The following is a 15231-nucleotide window of genomic DNA, read 5'->3' as shown; positions in this document are numbered from 1 at the left end:
CCCCAGCGCCCGCCGCGCCGCGCCGGCCCGACCCGGCCCGGCTGCCGGCTGCTGCCACCGCAATCCCCGCTCCTAAATCAGCGCGGGGAGGCGTCCCCTCCCCCCACCGGCTGCCCGGGCTCCCCGCGCCGCGATTGGCCGTGCGGGCGCCCCCCGCCCCGGGCCCCCCCGCTCCAGCTGCCGCGCCATTGGCTGCGGGTCTCCGCCAGCCTTTACATAAGCCCGGGCGCGCTCGAGTGGAGTTGTATAAAGCGAGCGAGCGGTGGCGGGGCGGGAGGCTCGAGGCCAGCCCGGGACCGGGGCTGGGAGCTGGAAGGCGGCGGCGGCGGCGGCGGCGGCGGAGGAGGAGGAGGCAGTGAGTGCCCGCGCTCCGACGCCCCCAGGCGGTGGGGCTGAGAGAGCCCCAAGATGGCTCCGAGGACTGACCTCGGCGTGAGTACCCGCTCCCGTGCCCCCACTCCCTCAGGCGGAGAAAGTTTCTCCCGCTCTGCGCGCCCCTCCCGACTCGCCCGCAGGGGTGGCGGGGATGCCGCCGGGGAACCGGGAAGACGGACACCGCCACTGAAGGCGGAGGCTGTGTGTCCAACTTGCGCAGGACTCGACCGGCGCGCGGAGCCTCCCCCGCGGGCTGGGGGCGAGGCGGGCGCGGGGCTGGAGGTGGAGGAGAGGTGGGAGCGGGGGTGTGCGGACGACAGCCCACTCAGCTGGCAGGGAAGATGTTGGGGGCGCCCTGGAGGTCAGCCGTTTGGGGAGGGGGGCACTGGGGCTGCCAGGGGGGCGGAGCAGGTGAGGAAAGATGTGCTGGGGGTATTTGGGAGTCACCCAGCTGGGCTCAGCTCCGAGCCGGGGAAGCTACTGGCCTCGACCAGTAGTAGCTCACCCACTACGCTGCTAGGATGGGGAAGAGCCCCGGGGAGCCTGTGCTTCTTCCCCGGGGAAGCCGAGCTCCTAGGCACAGCGCTCCGTGGCCGAGAGCTCCAGGAGCCAGCCCCGCGAGCAGCGTAGCTGCCAGCTGCCTTTGCTGGACCGAGGTGTGGTCTCCTCGCTCGCAGCCTGTTTCAGGCAAACCAGCTTCAGGCATTCCAGGGGGGGACGGGGGTCTTCCTCGGCCCTTGGGGGCACATGGAGGCTTTGATGGGGCAGCAGGCCAGACTTAGGGGCATGCCCAACAATGCAGCTCGCTTCTTCGCAGTACATACAGTAGTTGGGAACCCTGGTTAGTCCCGTTTCTGCAGAAACCAACTCAAGAGTCCAAAGTCATCCCAGCCTGGATGGGAGCCTCCCAGAGTGGTCGGGAAAGGCTCCTGGGGTTGGAGGGGGGTGGGGGCACTCCCCTTCCTCAGGGAATGACTAATGAATATTGCTGGCGCCTGTGGTGGAGTGTGCACCTAGTGTGGCTCCTGTGCGTCCCAGGAGGTGCTTCTGCTCTCCAGGCAGGACACGTTCTCGAGTCACACTTGAGATGTCTTCTGGGATGGGTGCAGGACTTCCCAAGTGAAGCCGGGTGGAAAAGAAGGAGAAAAGGTTCCAAGAATGGGGGACAGCTCTGTAGTGCCGCCTTGAATTTGGGGAACTCACGTGGGGGGACAAATGCTGCTGATGGGAGATTTTTTTACCCTGATGCCTTGCGGCTGGACATACCCAAGACTGAACCAGAGTGAATTCAGAGTCTTGCTGTACGTCACTCTTGGCCCTGAGGAAGGGGATGATGGAGGATGGAAAAGTGGGAACATGGTAGTTCTTCCAATATGCCTTTTGAGGAAGCATTTTCTCTCTCTCTGGCTGAAGAACATCATTCTGGCAGCAGGTCCCAAAGTCAATTTAAGAAGCAATGAAGGGGGTTTAGGGTCTTGAGGCTGGCGCAGTGGACCACAATTAGAATATTCTGGTTTCCAGTTGGCACTGATGGACTCTGGAGAAGGTCAAAGGCATGCTCCTCAGTTGGGGTATATCCTTCACCTGTATACCATTCCTGAACATGAGTGGGTGTTTTGAACTCCTAGAGGAGCTGCTTCAACCTGGAGATCTTTTAGGGGGGTTATCAGTCCATAACCCCAGACCCAGCTCCATTCTCTGCCTGCAGTCAACGTTTTCTGCTACATTTCCCAACACCTTCTCTCCAATGTGGATTTGTGCAGCGAAATACCTGCTTGTTGCTCTTTCTTCCCTTCTCTCCATCTGGGTTGCACCTGGTGTTCTGAACCCTGATGTTTATTTTGTGGCATCTTGATGTTTGCTTAAGATGTCCCATCCTGCACAGGTTGCCTGTAAATGTGTGGACCAATAGTCTGTGTAATTCTAGGGAGTGAAACATACGCTGTTGTGGAGAGAGGACCAGGGACAACAAAGGCAGTACTATGAAAGTGCTTATGACAGTCTCCTGTTCTCAATCTTCCTTGCTGCCTGCTGAAGCGATCAGGGGTTAAAGGTGAAGCAGGCTCCTTGGTGTCCAGTAGGGGGCGCCAAAGGCACCCAGGTCAAGACTTTTCCCACTTCTTGCTGTTCACTGACCATGGTAACGAAACCTCTAAGCAAGCCGAGACCACAACCCCCAACCCTCACCTTCATGATTGAAGCCCTTCTACCACAGGCTTCCTGGACATCAGGTGGTCCTGCCATCTCAGGTGCAATGGGGCAGATGCACGTACAACATTCCAAGGACAGAGAGCTAGTACTCAGCCCCACCTGCTCTCTGAGATCATTCCTTTGTGCTTGGTTCTGGTGTGTCCTTTGAACTTGTTAGCAGCTCCTGGAGTCCAAGAGCATTAGGGATAGAAGGGAGGATCCTTGAAGAGCATCTAGTCCAACCTCATCCCATCCCCAGCACTTCACATGCATACTTAATTTACAGATGAGGAAGCTGAAACCCAGTGAAGGCGAGTGTCTGGTCCAAGGTCACAATGGCTCTTTGATGGAAGACACTGGATGAGGTTTCAGGATTTCCAGTTCTCTGCTCAGAGCTCTTTCCACTCTGTGACCTGCTTCCTCCCTTTTTACTATGGAGATGGACGTGTGTTCTTGGCACACTAGGTACTCGTAGCTGCTGACATCGGTCAATTAATAAAATTAGTAAATTTGGGGAAATTGTCTTCAAATCAATTATTCAGAGTGAGGAGCAGATAAAGTTCTTGTAATGTACATATGCAGGTAATAGAAATTCCTAATCGTTTTTTTCCCTTTCGTCCATTATCTTATCTCATTATTCCAAGCAGTCTTTTAGGCAGAGACAAAGCAACTCCAGTTCTCCGTCCATGCATGTAGGAATCAGAAGTGCCCAGTCCCTCTCTGTGGCCTTGAAACCCAAGTCAAAGCTCTTCCTTTCTTTCACAAAGGCGTGCTGGAGTAGGGTCTCCCTGTCCTGCATCATACCACTGCCGCTGACACCTCCCTTACTCAGATACTGGGTGGAGTGGAGAGTTCCCAACAGTTATTTGCCCATTTCCCCATCTTTGCTGCTCCCAGCTCAAGGTCAGAGTGCTAGGATGTTCTATTTTTGCAACATCCTCGTATTAGGGCTTCTTGGGTGACCTGGAAGATGCTACCATTTCCACTGCCCTTTTTCTGTTCTGTAAGTCTGACTGTCGACATCTGAGCTGGGCCCTGGGAAGGAGGTTTGCTGAGCAGCCTGTGGGCCGCCCCTCCATTTCCTCTCCCCACCCCGTTCCTTTGCGCACTGCATGGAGCTCCTCTGGGTTCCTCCCAGAGCCTCAGCGGGCTTGGTGGCGACCCTCAGAAGGAACTAGTGCCTGCCAAGCCCCAGAATTCTGAGAGCCAGATCCTCTTCTGTCCCTAAAGCTCACCCAAGGGATGCTTGTTGCCGGGGAAGATGCTTGAGTTTCCTCTTCTCCTCCAGGCTCACAGGCAAGTTGGGTCTTAGTCTTCAAGGGGGGAGGGAGGTAGTAAGATTACGTGGACCACCAGACAGCAACAGCCCCTCCTTTAAGAAGTGGGGTTCTGAGAGACCGTGCTTGAGATCCACGCCAGCTCCCGGCTCTAGCTGAAGAAATGTACCTGCATTCCCAAGGCTTGGTCTAGTCTGGATAAGGAGAGGAATATAATTACGTACAATATGGCTGTAGCATAGGATCTCTAGATTTTGGTTTAATGGAGGAGAGGACATAGAGTTTGAGAAGTGGTATTAGACCCTGAGAAATCAAGAAGCCACTCGTTTCGCGAGCCCCACTGGATGGCTGACCCTTACCCTACTCTCATTGGGAAGGCAGTCCGTGGAGTAGAAAGGACACAGGCTTAGGATCTGGCTCCCGCACTTACTGGCTTAGAGACTTTGGACAAACTGCTTAACCTCTGCACGCCTCAGTTTCCTTCTCTGCAAAATGGTGAAGATGGCAGTCCTGTGATGAGGGTAGGATAGACAGTGAAGAGCAAGGAAGATAGTCTCTAACATGCCTCTGCCCTCAGTAAGACATAAAAAGGTATTCAGCTGGAAGAGGATATTGTTGTGGGATCACTGGGAACCACACCGAGGCTTCCTTTTCCAAGCAAGCGAGGCCGAGTGTCCAGGTTTGCATATCAGCCCTCTGCTCACAGCAACATCTGGGCTGATGGACAAGGCCTTCCTGGCAGGGCTCCCTCCTTGCCTTCTTTCTTCCCCCACATTGGGGCTTTGTTTGGGGGTTCTGCCATACTTGGGGAAAAGAAATTTTACAGGTCCCAGGATAATTCTGAATGTGATGAAGGGCCCTGAGCTATTGATTCCTAAGGAAGGATCTTTGTGCTGGGAGAAGCCTTCCCTGAGCCCAGTGATTTAAGAGTGCTGACAAATCTGTGCTCACCGAGCCTCCTGCAGGCTGCAGATACAGGCTTCCAGGCCAGCCGGGGCTCTGCGAGGGATTTCTGGGGAGCCTGGCTGGTTGCTTAGGGGACATAAACCTGTGAACTCTCCTTAGGAAAAAGTATGAAATCAATTGGCTTATTATCACACCCAACACACCCTGGACCACTTAGGGCAGTTAAGAAATGAGAAGCAGCAAAGGACTTGGGGGCTGTATTTGAAAACCATACAGAAAGGTGTGAAGGGTTTGGGGACAGGAAGTTCACACTGAACCACTCGTGATCTTGACCTTTTTGAAGCTCTTTGGCACTGACTAGGGGGCCTACTTTGCCTCCCAGACATTTAGCAGTATCTGGGGATACTGGTTGTCACCACTGGGCTAGAGAGTGCTACTACCATCCAATGGGTAGAGGCCAGGGATGAGGCTAAATATCCTATAATGCATAGGACAGCCCCCCAACAAAAAAATCGGCCTAAAATGTCAGCAATGCCAGGCTGCGGAACCTGGACTGGAGCAGTACCACACAGAATCGTAGCATGCTAGAAATGGGAGGAATTTCAGATGCGTTCTCATCCCGCTCTCCCATTTCACAGTTGAGAACACTAAGATCTAGAGAGGTAAAAAAACTAGCAAGGGTCCTACAGCAAGCGGGCGGCCATGCTGGTCTGGAACTCAGATCTGCTGTTTGCTGAGACCAACTTACTCTCTCAAAGATGTGAAGATTCACTGTGAGCTGTGAAAACACTTAGAAAATTATAAAGAGACTATTATTAATATTGCTATTATTAAGAATTTGGGAGTTTGGAAAGTTCTATTTCTGACTGTGCCACTGACTCATTGTGTAACATTGGGCGCATCATTCCCCCACCCCCAGGCCTCTTTGAGTGTGTGTGTGTGTGTGTGTGTGTGTGTGTGTGGATGGCGGGTGGTCTTAGCAAGTGGTAAGTACATCATAATCATTATCTTTAGAGAAAAGTACAAAGATTTGCCCTTCAAAAACCCTAGACACTTAAAAAGGAGAAGATAAACATTTTCCTTGAAAGACATCATGTTGACTTCGTAAGAAGCAAAGCGTTTTCTTCTTGGAAAAATTCCAGTACCCTGGCCCTGTAAGTTGGTTCCAGCCCAGGAAATCTGATCAACATCCGGAGGACAAACTGATAGCTCCACAAATGACAAGCGATTGGATTTGTCCCCTCTCCCTCCGGGAGGGGGAGGTGGGAACTTCTTCACCCTTTCCTGCTCAACCCTCTTGGCACAGGGAAGTTCTGCAAAGAACTTCACCGGAGGGTTGAGAAGGCGTGTCATTAATTAGTAAAACCTTGTTTACTTAACAGACAAATTCTTAAAGATCTCTTCCAAGGGACGTTTTGACATATTACTTTAATTAGCCACAGAAGAATTGCAAGTACAGAGAGTGTATAAAATGACCCTTCCTGTTGTTTCTAGTTACTGTTATCTTTGTTTGCACCCAACAAGTACAGTGACAAGGTCATGGGAATCACCGCTGAGCTCAAGGTGTCCCGTTGACCAAGGGAGAGACTGTGGGGACTTCCACCCTAACAGCAGCCTCCACCTGCCTGGACAGCAGCCCCCAAGTGAGCTTCCTCCCTCAGCATCCCTTCCCTGCCTTCCTTTGATGTCTTCTTTATAAGGACCTGTTGTGCCAGGTGAATCCTGACTCAACTGTCTGGGTAGGAAACAGGCCTGGGAGCCCCATCCCCACCTAAATGGGCAGAAAAGCTCCTTCAAGATTGATAGGAGCGGCCTCGGTTGGTGTTTTTCACTGAAGGCCCATCTCTGGTCTCGCTCTCTGTGCGCTGAGGAGTGGAGGTAGGCAGTCACTTGAGTCTCTCCTTAGAGGATCAAGGTTACACTCTGGTCAATCCCTGTAATCAGAGGAGCTAAGCAGACAGGCCCTTTCTGTCACCTACAGATTCGTTGTCTAAGTGACGTCGCATTCCCTTTCATCCTGGTCTCTAAGAACAGACTTTCTTGGAAATCGTAATCATGCACCTCTCCTCTGAGAAGCTATATATGTCCAAGGAGGCTTTTGCAAGTGGGGACACAAGAGTCCCTGAGAAGGAGAAATACTGCCTCGTAAACAATGTCAAGGCAGGCACTGTGTCTTTTGTTCTTAGCCATGATAACCTCAGTTCCTGGCATGGTGCTTGGCACATGGAAGAACTCCGTGGCTGCTTGAATAAATAAGTGAATGTGAGTGGCTGTTCTGGGGCAGAGGTGACTCTTGGTATGAAAGCGGATCTCCAAACTGGCCAGTCTTCCTTCTGGCTCCTTCTTCCCAGAGGGCTCTAGGGACCTCAAGGTCCCACTGCTCAAGCAAGGGTTGAGGAGTTCAGGCAGGGCCCACCCTACAAGGTGGTGGCAGGCTCTGAGCCTTGGGCAAGGCTGAGTTTCTCCTCCTCTTTACCACCCTCCACGCGCTCACTACCCTTCCCTCCACCTTCCCACCAGGCTGCTGTAGGGAAGCTCAGTGTAAGTATGACTTTGCTTTCAGCTGATAGAATAGATGAGAATTTGGATTTCCACTGAAGACAGACTAGGGAGGGAATCACTGCTTCACCAAAAGATTCCCAGGGGCATGCTTCTAAATAGCAAGGTCCACTAATGCATTTTAAGTGATTTAGGAAAAAAACAAAAAAAAACAAAAATCCCTGACCCGTAGACTCTTAGGCCTGGAAAAGAAGTCTGGAGGTCGTCCAGTGCCATGCCACTGCCCTGCCCCAGGACGCCAGTCCCCTCTGTGAAACTTTTCAGAAGCTCACTCACTTTTCAGAAGCACAGCCTGCCCATCCTGAACACTGCTGCCCCAAATCGAAATCGCTCTTTGTCATCAAAAACAATTTTTTTTAGGGGCGCCTGGGTGGCGCAGTCGGTTAAGCGTCCGACTTCAGCCAGGTCACGATCTCGCGGTCCGTGAGTTCGAGCCCCGCGTCAGGCTCTGGCCTGATGGCTCAGAGCCTGGAGCCTGTTTCCGATTCTGTGTCTCCCTCTCTCTCTGCCCCTCCCCCGTTCATGCTCTGTCTCTCTCTGTCCCAAAAATAAATAAATGTTGAAAAAAAAATTAAAAAAAAAAAAAACAATTTTTTTTTAAATAAAATGCAAGTCTGATCATGTCTTAGCCAACGCCAAAGCCTCTCCCATGGTATGACTCCAGGCTCCTGACATTGCAGGCTCCACAGGCCACAGCTGCTGCCTCCACCTTTTCCCACACCCTGCACTCCACACCCCCGACCCTGCATTCCAGCAACAACTGCCTTTGCCTAGTGCACCCAAGCCTTGATCTGTAAATCCACTTGGAATGCAGCTCCCTTGGAATCTCAGTTTTCCTTCCTTGCTTCTACCTACCCTTCCTACCCGCCTCCCTAGACAACTCCTCCTCTTACGGGCTACAGCTGCACATTGTACCTGTTGCTGCTCTGAGCTTATCCCTCTGAATTGTGCCTCACCCCTGCTCGACTATAAGCTCCTGGAGGTCAGGAGCCATGCCTTAGCTGTCATTTCTGACCTGGCCCATGGGCATCTACTGTTTGAGCATGCATGTGTGTGTATATGTCAGTAAATGGAGGGGTCCTGTGTGTGGAAGGCAGTGCTGAAGAAGCCAAAGACAAATGAGTCACAGAAAGAAGCCTATGTCTCGAAGTCTGACAGTCAGTCCGCAGGCATTCCATTCAACCTTGGCAACTACTTCTGGAAGGGGAGTACCTGGTGGGCCCGGGCTCCACCTCCTGAACTGCATTCCTTCATTCAACATTTGTTAGCAGTAGTAACAGTGTGATTGCTGTTACCGTCACCTACCATGTGCGGACTTTGTGTTTGCCAGGCACTGTGCTCAGCACTTAACAGGCATTATCTCATTTCATTTCGCGTTTCACAGACCAGGGAGTCTAAGCAATTAACAATACTTCTGAGGCACCTGCTGTGCGTAAGGCTAGGAGACTCCATTTGTCCTCTCGCTTTCGGTAACCCCGTTTCATTAGCCTGCTAGTCTCTGTGGCACCTCCTAGCCTGGGTCCCCTGAGTTTTCCTCTGGCTTTTCTGGAGCAGGACCAAGTCTGCTTCCTATCCTTGAGTGCAGCTGCAGGCAGCATGTGGTGTTTTCCCCAGGTAGAGGGAAAGAGAAGGAAACCTTATATTTTCTGGGTGCTGGGGAAGATGCATAGGACTTGGTGGGCCATCAGGTGGGGGGCGGCGGGGGGGGGGGGCAGACTCCGAAAGTCTAGCATTTGGCAATGCAGAAGATGAGGACAGAGACAAGGTGGAGAGACACCCATGACTGAGGCCTCAGAACATATACTCCGTGGGGCAAGGCCTTTTGTTTGTTCTCAGTTGTCTTCCCAGTGTTGGGCACAGTGCCTGATACGGTGTGGGTGTGCAGGAATATGGAATGAATAAATGAGTGAGTGACTGAGGGGCACCTCCAGCTTTCTCTCCCACTTGGGCACAGTATTTGCTTCCCAGCTGGCATCTCAGCTTCCAGCTGCACCCTCCCATGGCTTCCTCCACACCCCACTGCTACACTGGGCTTTCTAACACACCACCCCCAGCTGGGTGGTTCCCTAACCCACTCTGGCTAGTACTGCTCATGAGACCGCCTCTCTTTTCCAGCCTCCTCAGCCACCCTCCTTCCCAAAGATTGCCCTGCCCCATCCTGTGCTCCAGCCACACAGAGCCTCATTGCACAGCACAAGCCTGCTTGTCCACGCCTCATGCCGGCCCCTCAGCCCGGGACACTTTCTCCACCTTCTCCCCTTGGCCAACTCACCACTGCCTCTCTCTTGCCCCCCCCCCCCCCCGCCACCGCAGGCAATGGTGCTTGCTCCTTCCACTGCGTTCCCATCTCACTTGGTTTAAGACAAGTTTGGTATAGTGAGAGAAGGTGTCTGTCTAGTGTAGTGTCCACAATACCAATTCTGGAGCCTGTGTGCTTAGACAAAAAATCTGGCTCCACTACGTACTAGCTTTGTGACCTTAGGCAGGTTACTTAACCTCGCTATGCCTTTGTCTCCTCATCTGTGAAATGGGGTCAGCAGCAACCCCTACCTCACAAGGTTACTATGAGGATTGAATGAGATCATCTCGGTGAAGGTTTAGAGTAGTGCCTGGCACCTAGTCAGTAGTTAGGTAAGTGTTAATATTACTAGCCATTCCTCATGTGGTACTTGTTATGCAAAATTGCAGTGGAAATCTGTTTGCCTGGTGTACAGAGTCCCATGAGTTAAGCTAAAGAGAGATGTGATCAGTTCGGAGATTAGAAACAGAGCTCTGATAGGCATGTGGAAGTGGGGGAGCTGAGAGGAAGGGGGTAGTTAGTATTGCCACTGTTCGGGTGAAAGACAGAGGAGCTGGTCTCCGGCAGTGGGGGTGGAAAGAACGAGCAGTTTTGAGAAATATCCATGGAGCAGCATGGACGTGGTGATCCAGCAGGTGTGAGGAATGAGGAAGAAGCAAGAACCAATTATGACACCGCATTTCCAACCGGAATGACAGTGTTGGGGTTGGAAGGGGCCCAATGAAGAGCATCCCCCCTCCTTACTCAGGTTCAGAACCAACTGAGAGAGAGAAGGGGGAGGAAAAAGGGAGGAGAGAGGCAAGCCTCAGGCAGAGATTAGAATGCCACGGTCACTACAGATACCGCTGTTTGGAAGGCCAGGCTTCAGAGCGGGGTCTGTGGGGCACCTCACTGCAGCCCTCCCTGCGGGTGAGGGAAGGACTCAGCCTGCCTGACCCATCTCAGCACTGGGCAGAGAGCAGCCTCTGCAGGGAGGCAGGCCCATAAAGGGCTCTCCTGCCCAGTTCTTGCACACTGACTGGTCTGTGAGTCCCGGCTCAGGCCCTCAGGAGGAGGAGTTGGGGGGAGAAAGGAGGCTGGGAATGCTGCACCAGCACTGGAGGTTCTCAGTCGCACCCTGTTGGTGATTTGGGCTGGACACTTCTTTGTTGTGGGGGCGGTCCTCTGCACCCTAGAAAGTTTGGCAGCAGCCCTGGCCTCTACCCACTAGATGCCAGTGGCACCCCCCTTCCCTGGTCTGACAACCAAAAATATCCCCAGACATTGACAGATACTCCAGGGAGCAGGTGGGGAAGCAAAATTGCCCCCAGTTGAGAACCCTTGCTCTAGGCAAGTGGAAGGTCTTCTGGATGGAAACTTCCGGACTGGGAAATTAATGCTTCCTCCCAACTCATGATCAGGGGATTGGGGCCTTTAAATAGGCAGTGCTAGGGGCGCCTGGGTGGCTCAGTCAGTTAAGTGTCTGACGTCGGCCCATGAGTCATGATCTTACAGTTCATGGGTTCAAGCCCTGCGTTGGGCTCTGTGCTGACAGCTCAGAGCCTGGAGCCTGCTTTGGATTCTGTGTCTCCCTTGCTCTCTGCCCCTCCCCCACTAGTGCTCTGTCTCTCCCTGTCTCAAAAATGAATAAAAAAGTTACAAATAAATAAGTAAATAAATAGACAGTTCTAGAAGGCCAGGAAGGCCAGGGTGGCTTAACAGCCGGGTCCTCCACACCTTTGGGTCTGCTCTCTGCTCCTTCTCTCCTTCCTCTCCTGTCTGCTACCTCCTTAACATCTTTAACCTGTGGCTACAGCACCCTATCTGTGTGGAAGCACTCCAGTCCCCCACCGCCCCCCACCCCAGCCGAGCTAAGTTAGGTTTCTCTTTGCGCGTCCTCTTCCATGGCACCCTTCACCCTGTACTGCAAATGTTGACTTCCTCCCTGTGACCTTAGTGCTGCCAAGCAGAATCCCAGGCTCATCACGGGTCCACAGGGAGTGTCGCTATGGGTAAATAAACCAAGACGGCTTCTGTTGCCTCTTCTCCAAAGATGCCTTAGTTCCAAGCCCTCCTCCGTGGGACTCTGCATAGATCTGGTGGCCCAGCCTGCACAGGGCACAGTGACCCCACAGCTCTCTTTCTCCCTGGAGCCTCTGCCCTCTTACAGTGTCTGGAAAGGGTCTGGGCTCCCTGCTCATCTCTAACATCCGAAGCATCCAGAGCTCTTTTGTAGAGTGAGACTATGCCCTCCTACAATGTCTGGAAAGGGTCTGTGCTCTCTGCCCATTCCCAACATCTGAAGCATTCCGGGCTCTTCTTTTGTGAGATCTCGGGGTGGTGCCCTTGGCTCTTTCGATAATTGCTAAAGAACTGCTTGCCCTGAAAATTGTCCTGGAAGCCTCTCCCCACAGCTGCCTGACCCCACATCCGAGATCTAGGTTGCTTCGTTACCAGTTTTCAGACCCAATTCAGGAAAGTCCCAAGGCCGCAGAAAACTGAGCTTGGCTGCATGTGACCCCCAGCCAATGTCTAAGGACGATCTAACCTAACACTATCCGTGTGAAAGGAAGGGAAATGAGCGGTGAGCAGCGCTGCCCTGCCTGGCCCCCGGCAGGTGCTCACTCGCTCACCTAACCCTTGAAACCTTGGTGTGGCATATGATTCCCACCTCACAGATGAGGAGGACACTGAAGATCTGAACAATTAAGGAACATGCCCCAGGTCCTAGTTTGTGGGGCGGGGCGGGTGTTGAGATCCAAATCCAGGTCCCTGACTCCAGGCTTTGGGTTTTTCTTTCCCTCTTTTTATCCTGCTGAGGATTGCTCAAGAAGTTTGCTTAGAGAGCTTTTTTTTTTTTTTAATTATTATTACAAAGCAATTCTTCTCACTGTCTGAAACACAAGTTCTGCGATCTCTTGCCCTTGTTAAGACAGACCCCTCTCTGCCCCTGCCCGCTCCTCCCCTGCAGGCGCAGCCCATGTTCCTTATCTAGCTAGGTACAGGTACCCTGGCCCCACTCCCCCACCTGCTCAAGCTTTGCCTTTGGGAGTCAGCGTCGCCTCCTCCAGGCCGCTCTACCCCTGCGTCCGCCCTTTGCACTGACACGCTTAACCTACCGCTCGGCACCACTCAGCGCTCGAATACATAGTAGGCACTTAATACCCGAGCATTCAAGAAAACAAAAAAATTCAGTTCAACCTACTTTTTAATTCTATTTTTAACTTCTCCACGCTCTCCCACAAGATTCAGATGTTCACAGTGGTGTGACAGGAGGTTTCCCAAGTCAGCCATGTAAAATGTGAGGTCACTCCGGGTGCCTGCTGTGCCGCTGCTTCAGGCGGTCCCATCCCGCTCGGCTTTCCTCCCCAAACTCCGCATCTCACGTCTTCCTTTGACATTCTCTAGCTAAGCAGGCTTTCTTAGATACTTCAACAAGCTGCTGACGAATTTTGGTAGCAGAAACATTTTTCACTTTAAATCAGATTGTAGCTTACACTCCCGGATATCTGAGGACCATGTGCCTGGGGCAGTGGTTCTCAGCCCAGGCTGCCCATCAACATCATCTGGGGAGCTTCTAAAAATATACAGCACCCAAGCCCCACCTCAGACTGATGTAATCAGAACTGGATGAAGGAGCTGGGCCACAGTGTGTTTCTAAACACTGCCCAGGTGATTCTGTTGGCCAGCTAGGGTTTAGAACCGTTGGTCTAGAGCCTTGCTACTAAAAGTGAAGTCTGCAGACCAGCAGCAGAGGCATCCTGTGACGTTTTGTTAGAGTGCAGAAACTCGGACCCCACCCATACCTACCAAATCAGAATCTGCATTTTACCAAGATCTTCAGGTGATCTGTAAGCACGTTACAGTTTGAGAAGCATTGCTTTCGGGAAAGAACAATTTTTAAATAAGTGTTTGACAACTTGCAAGCCATTTCTGCCGGTTCACATTATCATTTGGACATATTCCTTCCTTTGTACATTTAACAAATAATAATTGAGCACCTACTAGTACCAGGCACTATGATGGTTTTTAAGAACACATTGGCATGCATCTCTGTCTTTTTTTTAATATTTTTTTTTTACGCTTATTTATTTTTGAGACAGAGAGAGACAAAGCATGAACGGGGAAGAGTCAGAGAGAGGGAGACACGGAATCTGAAACAGGCTCCAGGCTCTGAGCTGTCAGCACAGAGCCCGACGCGGGGCTCGAACTCACGGACCGTGAGATCATGACCTGAGCCGAAGTCGGCCGCTTAACCAACTGAGCCACCCAGGCGCCCCATGCATCTCTATCTTGCCTGCAAATTCCTGCCCATACCCCATTTTCTTTAAGCCTTTGATGGTAGCTATCTCTTTTCTCCTTGACCTGACCCCCCTCCAGTTCCAACCCTTCCCCTCTCCTCACTTTTTTGCAAAACTGGAGTCAGAATCCTTCTTTGTCACTCCATATCAAGTGTGGTAATTTAACTTCAAGCTGAAGACAGCTAGTACTTTGAGCGTATAAGGATAAACTGAGCCTGCAGCCCTGTGGATTGCATAACCCTCCCTTGATTTCAGCTCCTTAGATCTGGAGACGGAGGAGAAGGTTCTGGAACTAATCTCGTACCTTCACTGTAGTATATACCCTGGTTTCTGGCCTGGGAGCTGTGGGATAGCTGTTCCTCGCTATTCAATGTGCAGTTTGTAGACTGGAGCCATTGACGTCACCTGGGAACTTGTCAGAACTAGAGAATGTTGGACCCTACTACAGATCTACCTAGTCAGAATCTGCATTTTAACAAACCCCCAGATGATTCGTATGCACATAAAAGTTGGAGAAGTACTGAGGCACTCGTATAGAACAGTGTTTCTTGAATTTTGCAACATATTATGATCACATGGGAGCTTTTAAAACTCTGATGCCCCTGCTGCAGCCGGTGCGAGTTAAGTGGGAATCTCTTGGTATGAGACCAGACATCTATATTTTTTTATTGTGCTAATATATATTGAGAGAACATAAAGTTTGCCACTTTAGCCATTTTTAAGTGTACAGGTCAGTGACACTGAGTGCATTCACATTGTTGTGCAACATCACTATCATCCGTCTCTAAATTTGTCATCTTCCCAAACTGAAACTCTATCCATTAAACACAAACTCCCCGTTTCTCCTCTCCCCACCAAGCCCTGGCGGCCAGCATCCTATTTTCTGTGTCTGTGAACGTGACTACCCTGGGTACTGCATCTGAGTGGAATTATAGATTATGTATCCTTGTGACTGGCTTACTCCACTTAGCATAATGTCTTTGCAGTTTATCCATGTTGTAGCATGTGTCAGAATTCTCTTCCTTTCCAAAGGTTCTAGTATTCCATTCTATGTATAGACCACATTTTGTTTCCCCATTTGGACTCTTGGGCTGCTTCCATCTTTTGGCTATTGTGAATAATGCTGCTGTGAACATGGGTGTAGAAATATCTGTCTGAGTCCCCTCTTTTAGTTCTTTCCAGTGTAAACTCAGAAGTGGGATTGCCAGATCACATGGCAATTGTATTTGGGGCTTTTTTTGAGGCACTGCTACATAGCAGTTTTCCACAGTAGCTGTACCGTTTTACATTCCCACCAGCAATACACAAAGGTCTTACTCCTCCACATCTTCACGAACGATTGCCA

At 51.5% G+C, this 15231-nt stretch overlaps 1 protein-coding gene across 7 annotated transcripts in view; it reads left to right on the top strand.

The window, feature by feature from the left end:
• The first annotated feature begins 255 nt into the window (after window positions 1-255).
• The window catches only part of CRTAC1 (cartilage acidic protein 1), a 157934-nt gene continuing 142958 nt past the window's right edge, over window positions 256-15231 (top strand). For 4 of the 7 annotated variants that reach the window (XM_040486083.1, XM_040486082.1, XM_040486080.1 and 1 more), the window contains exon 1: window positions 259-432. In XM_040486083.1, the coding sequence (XP_040342017.1) occupies window positions 409-432 (24 nt within the window). In that variant the 5' untranslated portion in view covers window positions 259-408. Of the gene's footprint in view, window positions 433-15231 lie in introns of all 7 variants that reach the window. The other 3 variants (XM_040486077.1, XM_040486078.1, XM_040486079.1) reach the window with 3 other exon arrangements.

This window comes from Herpailurus yagouaroundi, unplaced genomic scaffold (assembly GCF_014898765.1).
Source record: "Herpailurus yagouaroundi ecotype Mexico unplaced genomic scaffold, PumYag 163, whole genome shotgun sequence".
NCBI classification, from domain to species: Eukaryota; Metazoa; Chordata; class Mammalia; order Carnivora; family Felidae; genus Herpailurus; species Herpailurus yagouaroundi.
The sequence above is the reverse complement of the archived record's forward strand: the minus strand, read 5'-3'. Positions and strand labels throughout refer to the sequence as shown.